The sequence below is a fragment of the Centruroides vittatus genome, unplaced genomic scaffold (genome assembly GCF_030686945.1).
Source record: "Centruroides vittatus isolate TY-2023 unplaced genomic scaffold, ASM3068694v2 contig_4, whole genome shotgun sequence".
NCBI classification, from domain to species: domain Eukaryota; kingdom Metazoa; phylum Arthropoda; class Arachnida; order Scorpiones; family Buthidae; genus Centruroides; species Centruroides vittatus.
The window spans coordinates 1,807,554-1,815,786 of NW_027122214.1; the positions used below are offsets into that span (position 1 = coordinate 1,807,554).

An 8,233-nucleotide genomic window follows, 5' to 3' on the forward strand; every position below is an offset into this window, starting at 1 on the left:
AGAATTGGGTAGTTTAATTATCGCAATTTTCCGCTATAAATTAAAGATTTATGTTGTATAAATACAAATTACATCGTAAATTTACCTGTTGTCACTGTATTAGGAAGAAATACTTTGATAATCATGCTTTGCTGACGTAAAGATGTCGAATAAAATAAATGATTCATTGTCAAATTATATTTTTATATTTCCCAATTTTGTTACAAAATATTATAGCATACATTGTACAAAATAAAATTCACTTGCAGATAGGACTTTTTATTGTCAAAATCAAGTAAATTATAAAATATTTAATATACAAAAATATTACAGAAATAGTTTACATATACAAAGTTAATTGCAATAAATGATGTTATTGTCTACTCTTTCTGATGTATTGAACTACAAAGGAAAACTGGATCCTATTATGTAATGATCCATAGAACTTCCAAAATATGTTGATACTAATAATTATAGCTGTTGTAATTCCAAAATACGGATGCACAACAGATGTTCATATACTACCTTATTTATTATATCAATATACTTTAAATCATATTTATAAGTATATTGATAATAATTTTGGGTAAATAAAAATTAGTTTCATAAGAGCAAAGATGTTATATGTGTCTCAAGTGTTTGGCTTCAAATCAAAGCTGGCTTTTAATGTTTTCTTAAGCTGAAAAGCTTAAGATTTGACATTAGCATAAATTATCACTTTTTGTATAGTAAACAATAGATTCCATACACTTGTCTTTCTTAAAATATTTCTTGGTTTCTTTAAAAACAAGACTAATACAGTAGAACTCCAATTATCTGGATTAAATTAGTGTATCCTTCCCACTTTCATCCTTTTACATTGTGGCATAGTTTTCTTCCTGATATCATCATTTTTTCTCTTTGTATAATTATTTAAGAAAATATTACTAGCAATATGCAAAATATTCTTTTGCATATTGCTAGTACTATGTGAACGACAGTTATGACCCAAAAATATATTTTCAGGCTTGTTTATTAAACTCAGTGCTACAAAAACACCCCTTTGGTTTCTTTGCTGCAGAAAAGTTTCTTCATTTTCTTTTGAAAGCAACTTATTTACAATTACATAAACATAAGACATACAAGTCACAACATCTATGTGAGGATAACATAGACCTCCCCTATCAGTTGCCCTAATCAATCTTTCGGCAGCTTTGTTTTCTTTGCTGTCATCGTCAATTTGTGAACATAAAAACACTTGACAATAATCACATTTAAATTTTTTAATCATTGCATAGCTAGTATACCCAGCTATATAAGTTAATAATGGCCACACTGAATCTTGAATAATATCTATGTCATCATCATCAACATGACAGTTGCTTATTAAACTTTGTGGCAAAACACAGTCATAATCTTCTGCCGCATGCTTTATAAAATGTCTCATTTCAGGAACAGCACTTAATGGAAGAGAAACCTCACCAAAAGTATGTGATTTCAAAATTAGGGGCACTGTTGTTTGAATACGCAGCTTTGTTTCACATTCATACAGTTGGCGGATAGAAATATGGTAATGAGATCCAGCAAGTTGACGATACCTAACAAATCTATCCTCTAAATTATCTGTCTGTAACTTGCCACAAAGGAAGTAGCTGTTCCCTTTATCATAAATCCAGAATTGTGCTATCTGAAGCAATGCATGGGTAGTGTGTTTAAGAGCAAAATGTGTTTCTCTTGTTAACATTGCTGCATCATGTAACTTTTCCCACCTCTGTAACCAGTTTAAAAATTTTTGTAGAAAACTTATAATATGATCAGAATTTTTGGTTATAGGTTCTTGAAATGGATTTCGAAGCCTTAGACCTTTTAAAGGGGTTTTCACATTTACAATATCCCACCACCTGCAAATTACCTCAATGTAATTTGCAGTAGTTTCCCAGTTATCAAAATGTTTCACACAGCCCAATTCCCTCATAGCTATGTAGGTGCTTGGAGTAAAAATGTGCAAGACCAACTTTACATTCTGGCGTTCAATATCAGAAGGATACAAAGATTTCAATGACAAATTAACTCCATATTTTAGCAGATTTAGCTTTTCATTTGAATGCAGCTGTTTTAAAGCTGAAAAGGAAGCAATCTGTGGAACTGTAGATGTATCATTAAAATCAGGATAAATCATATCTTGATTGACTTTGTTTAACCAATTATTTCGTATGCATTTAAGGATGTGAACTGGATCAATAACAAAAAATAGTTTTCTGTTGGAATCACTTGGATGGCAGTATTCAGTTTTCACTGATGGTGGTTTGCTAAAAAAGGACATTGCTTTACTGTTGATTGAATTATTGTCAGAGACAACAGCCACTACAGTAAAACCTATCTCTTCTAACTTAACAATAATTTTCTTAAGAAATGTATGAAGTATATCACCTCTAATAGTTTTAACAGGTAAAATATGCACAACTTCCTTGTAAGATGATGACAAGCTAGAAATCATAAAAACATAAGCACTTGTAGCCAACTCTTCTGTGCCAAATGCATTTCCTACCACAGAGCCTCCTTTGTAGTCAGAATTTGCTCTTAAATGAATTTCATCTATTTGAAGAATGACAGTTTTTTCTTCTTCTTTCAGGAGATGACTTTTGAATGAGACATATCTGAGCATGCTAGAGGTATCTTGTTCTAATTGTGGGCTACTTTGAAACTGTGCACATACTCGACGTATAGTACTTGGGCTTGGTATCTTTATAATGTTAGCTGATCTGAGAAACTTATATGCATGAGGAGAAATAGAATATAATAAGCTGAAAAACACCATGATACTGCAGGAATATCGTGATCTTGTTTTGCATACTGGAAGAAGTAAGACCTGCTCTTTCAGGAATGCAACAATTCCAGTATCATCTTCATGCACTATGCCTTCCAACTTATTGAGATAACTTAAAATACATTGTATGCATTCATCCATAGTAAACTGGGAAGCATCATTTGTGAACTTGGTATGACATTCTTGTACAATTTCATCTATCTCATTAACATTACTTACAACCAGTGGCAAAGAGACTTTGATATTAGACAGATGCTTCACTTCTTGGTTTTTATAAAACACTTACTATAAGTTCTTGATTTATTTGTACACTGCAAAGTACTTTCACATTTTGTGTGTCACTGAGAAGCACAATGCTGATGCAATTTTCTCTTGAAATCATGATCCATTCTTTTGGAAATCTCTCAGCATTACTATAAAGTTTATCCTTCATTTCCTGAAAATTTGCAAAAGTTGTAGTATTGACATAATGATTAAAGGATGTGACACTTTCTTGTATTGTAGCTTTTAAAGCTTCATTTTCGAGACGCTCCTTTCTTTTACTTGGTGCCTCCCTTGCCACTGCAGTCTTTTTATCTGACAAATACTTTGGACAATTTGGTAGTTTTGAAGGTACTGCACCTACAAAGAAATACCAATATTGTTTTACTAACATGTAGAGCTTTAATTCATATTCAACAATGTGCAACAAAAACTTAAGAGAAATTAAATATCAACATTTTTATGACATACGTGTAGTGTAATAGTACAGTACACGTATTAATACCACATACTTGATCAGGGCTTTTTTACAATTATAAGAGGGAATACATGTATCATCATTTGACTACATAGTATAAAGAAATAATGATAACTAACCACGTGGAATAAAAGGAGATAAAAACCAAGATTTGACAAAAAATCAAAATTTTAATAGATGTAAAAAAGAAATATTTAACATACTTTGGGAATAAATCATTAGAAACATGAAAGGAATATAATGAAGTTAGAAATAAGGTCAATATGCTGAGAAGTGAAAAATAAATTAAATTTTGGAAATTTAATGTCTTAGACACAACAGATTTACTATGTGGAAAAGAAAAAAACCAACCTTCTACAAGTCTTGGATGATTAAGGGTTACTGTAAGTTTTTCACCAGTCTTACTGTCGTAATCACAAGCCGTCCTCTCAATTTCATGATCATGAAAATGTAATTCACATACCTGCAATGAAGTAATATCTACATGAAACGACCAATACATGTAAACAGCACTATTTCGAATTACAATTACTAAAAAGCTGACACAGTACGCTTACCTTTGAGTACTTTGTTGGAACAAAGTTTTCCCTGCAAATAGCTCTTATCCACTGGCTCTGTAACTCTGGGTTTTTTGGAAATGAAAAAACACTTAATTTAGGCCCACCCTTATAATTTGTTCTACATCCAGGAGCACAACACTTATATGGCATTGTGGATACTGAAACACAGCAAATCAACACTGAAGATAAACTCGTAACACAGACAAACCCGTCGTCTTCCACGTGTAACACAACGTACAAAATGGCCTACTCGTGATTGCACAACACCCCTTCCAGCTTGCTGTCGACAGGCCTTGTGTTATAGGTGGCGTTGGGCTAACAGCCCACAACCGGTCCGGGATATAAAATTAGAAGCTTTATGTGTGAAGCATCCACCAGCTAAACCGGGTGACGTTGGTGCTCTGTAAAGCGCATGCGCCAATGCCTTAATCTGGCTGCTTGGAAGTTGACAGGCAGGTGGCTAACAGCCCACAACCGCTCCGGGATATAAAGTTAGATGCTTTATGTGTGAAGCATCCACCAGCTAAACCGGGTGAGGTTGGTGCTCTGTAAACCGCATGTGCCAATGCCTATATAATCTGGCTGATTGGAAACACCTGGTTTCGACATTCCTTCCGCCACTAAATTATTCGAATATACAATAGCAACCTTATCGTTTTTTTCACATGTAGTATAGAAATTTGTAAAAGATACATAATGCAGTTATAATAAAATATTAATTTTAATTAATGCAAAGCACGTTAAAATATGAAAATTTATATTTTATAAAATACAAGGTAAGGTCATTGGAAGGTGGAATCGGCGCTTCCATCGCTTCCAATGACGGCACGCCACTGTTTTTTAATATTCATATCTCTAATATCAGTACATATTGTTCTATCAGAGATAGTATACGTAGCATATATAATTAAAATACGGGGTATATATACTGTAAATATATTACTTATCTTTGCAACTATAAAAATATCATTTTAATTGAATTTTAAATAGCAAACGGATTGGACAAGTTACTTGAAGTGAGAAATATTACGACAAAACGTAAATAATCGTACATTAATTAATTATTAATTCATCAAAAACCAACATGGACAGACGAACGACAAAGAAAAATAAAAGTTGTTATGAATGGTGGACAAAGATCGGTTTAGACAGAGTTCGAATGTCGAGTTACGAAGGCGATCTACTTCAAGAGGCGAGAAATGTGTTCGATATTCTTGCATTTATAATCATTTATGATCTAAGCGACTAACAAAAATCGATATAGGGATTTGTCTGCTTTGTAGTTATCAAATAGGGGTAATTTTTCGAACATTTTTGATTTTTTTCAATAAATTATTTATAAAGAAAATTACATGTAACCCCTACAAAGCTGCTAAGATCATAAATGACGTCATAAATTCCAGAATACCGAATGTCTTCTTATACTTTAAAATGGCCGGCAAATCTTTTTTGTAACACGACCTTTGAACTTTCATCACAATAAACGCTGTTGTCGTAACCGTTCTAAGTTTCTTTTTCGTTACTATTGTATTAGGTTCTTGCTGAATGAAAGACTCGAGACCAACGAGATAGAATAACATAGAGTGCTAGTAGCAGCGATTACAGCCAAATAGCTTATACGACAATAGTGGAAACTCTCGTGAATTAGCATTTACCGTAGTGGTGACAGCGAGAACTAGTGACATTTAGCGGTTCAAGGAGAAACTAACACCGCAGACTATGTAAAGTCTAACAAAACTTGCAAAAATGCAACGAAATAAATATTTTATCATCTTTTTGTCTATATTTTATTATCTTAAAACATCAGCTATTTGGTAATGTAGGCAATGCTTATCCAGAAGAAGTTATCACCTTTCAACAGAAAAAATTAAAGTTTATGCATTTCTTGATGTTGAAATTGATAAGGAATCTTTTGGCTGATCTTAAAGTTGTAAAGATGGGTGAGAATGATTACAGAATTAAATGGCATGAATTAAATTATTAAATGGCAATATTTTATTCAGTTATATGACTTACAGAATGAAGGTCTTCGTGTCTCAAATAAACTAAAATCATATCGTATTGAATGGTGGAGACAAAAAATGAAGGTAAATATAGCAGCACAGACATTAAGTAAATCTGTAAGTAATGCTTTTATATTTTGTAAAGAAAATTGGATAGAAAGCTTTAATAATATTCATGGAACTGCTTAATTCACATTGAAATATTTGATATATTTGACCCGCTTAATTCTTGTCACCCAATGGGGCGATGGACAAAGAGTCCAGTCACAAACAGAAACAAAAAACCAATGTTTAAAAATTATTAATAAAAGATTTGATTATTTCAGTAAACTGAATAATTGTAAAAACTGTCCACTTCTTAAAGGAAGAAAGAAGATTCTAATAATTGGTCTAATAACTGATTTTAAAAATATAGAACAAATAGCAAATCAACATGTTTGGAGTGAATTTTTTATAATTCGTATTAACTATATGTGTCAAATGGAAAGTATTAAGATTAGAGGTGCACAATTAAGACAAATGTTTACAAAAATGTCTATATTTAAAGGACATCATTATTTTTAAATATGATATACAGTATGTGTAATATAAAACATTGCACTGTAAAACTATGCTTAATATGTAATGTAATGTCGATATGTGTATTTTAAAATTAATTTTTGTTATTTAATAAAATTATTATAATTTTTCATTTGTAAAAATTTTTCTAAAAATCCTGAAAATTTGCTTTTTTTTTTTTTTTAACTCTTTCCGCCCTGTGGGCACTAAGAGGGCCTTTTTTAGTAGGCCCATTATGGGTTCGGCCAGGCCCACAATGGGGCGACCGGGTGGTGAGGGACGGGGCCCGACATATCCGAACGGACCACCCCCCGAAAAATTCCTGGGGATTATTCGACCCGAAAATTTTGCTAAAAAAAATTGTAATTTTATGAAACAATATAATAGAATTATGATAAATTTTACACAATATATTTTGAATTTATCTAAATTGCAATCAATTTAGATATATTATTATTAATTTATCTAAATTGAAAAATATCTTCAGTTATCATTAACTTAAATTTAGTCAACGGATGGAGTCCACCGAAACTGTCATGGCTGCCGCGCTTCAATTCGCCTCAGCTGTGGTAACCGGTTTAGCACTCTACGTTACTCTATCTCGATACTTTTGAAAGCTGCTACCCAGCAGACCCATTGATCATAATGTTCACCATATCTACAGCAGTCGGTAGAATGTTTTTCTGCCATGGTCTGAGGCTTTTTACATTTTGCGATTCTATGTACCACCTTTATTACTGACTTAATGATTTGCATTAGGTCTGCTAGATGTCCCATCTTATCACATTGAATTAATAGTAAAAGTAAAATTATTAAAATTTTATAGTATTTCGCGGCGCCCCTGTGAAGAAGCCGCTGCTCCCTAGGGCGCTGCGGCGCACACTTTGGGAACCGCTGTACTAGATGCATAGTTTTATTTATTTATTTTGACTAGTAACTATTTAAAATGAATTTACATCAATTTTAATCATTTTACTTCCACTTCAATTCAATGTGATAGAATGCGACATCTAGCAGACCTGGTACCGTAATGTTAATTCAAACAATAAGACAGAAGTTTAACAAAGTTCAAAATGAAGTTTCACGATGCTTCCTAGCAAATTCAAAGGAACAATCTATTGACAACTTTGAATAAATCAGAATTTTTATCGAAATTCTCGACAATATCGAAGAAAACTGGACCGATCTCAATACAGCAATGAGTGGTGAAAAAATTTCATTCGAAGATTTTGTCAACGTCGATATATCATAGGCATCATTGCCGTCGCGCGAGAAACACGCGTTGAAGATGAAAAAGAAATAAATCCTGTAAAGGACAAACATCCCGCTCCCACTACACGTAGAGGAGGATAGCCAGAAAATCCCCATAAAATTGCGGAAATTGCCGAAGAGGAACCCGAAATTTCAGTTAATTCAAAAATTTCCCTTCGTTTCCCACTTCGTGTTATCGAGAGTCTAATAAATTCCAATTGTAAAATAATATTCGTATAATATAAATTTTTCTTCAAATTAAAAAAATATATATATTAAAATTTTAGACTGAAAATGTTTATTTATTTAAAAATTTTATTACGAATAAATTTATAAA

General features: G+C 32.4%; 2 protein-coding genes across 2 annotated transcripts; both read right to left on the reverse strand.

Moving 5' to 3' along the window:
* Positions 1 to 805: 805 nt before the first annotated feature.
* Positions 806 to 2,926, reverse strand: LOC136976360 (uncharacterized). Its single transcript, XM_067271608.1, has one exon. It carries the CDS (start codon positions 2,924 to 2,926, stop codon positions 806 to 808), a length of 2,121 nt encoding a protein of 706 aa, XP_067127709.1.
* A 130-nt stretch (positions 2,927 to 3,056) lies between these two features.
* LOC136976361 (THAP domain-containing protein 1-like) lies at positions 3,057 to 4,379 on the reverse strand. Its single transcript, XM_067271609.1, has 3 exons — positions 4,082 to 4,379; positions 3,876 to 3,987; positions 3,057 to 3,406 (listed from the first exon to the last, which is right to left on the reverse strand). The coding sequence occupies exons 1-3, from the start codon at positions 4,232 to 4,234 to the stop codon at positions 3,057 to 3,059; spliced, it is 615 nt and encodes a 204-aa protein (XP_067127710.1). The 5' UTR covers positions 4,235 to 4,379.
* Between the last annotated feature and the right edge of the window lie 3,854 nt (positions 4,380 to 8,233).

What these genes read in the sequence shown, in the direction of transcription:
- LOC136976361 (XM_067271609.1), bottom strand. Translation starts at nt 4,234, where the DNA reads ATGCCATATAAGTGTTGTGCTCCTGGATGTAGAACAAATTATAAGGGT. An exon ending in TTCCAACAAAGTACTCAAAG is followed by an intron (nt 3,988 to 4,081) that starts GTAAGCGTACTG and finishes ACTTCATTGCAG; the next exon opens with GTATGTGAATTACATTTTCA. An exon ending in TCATCCAAGACTTGTAGAAG is followed by an intron (nt 3,407 to 3,875) that starts GTTGGTTTTTTT and finishes ATTTCTTTGTAG; the next exon opens with GTGCAGTACCTTCAAAACTA.
- LOC136976360 (XM_067271608.1), bottom strand. Translation starts at nt 2,926, where the DNA reads ATGGATGAATGCATACAATGTATTTTAAGTTATCTCAATAAGTTGGAA.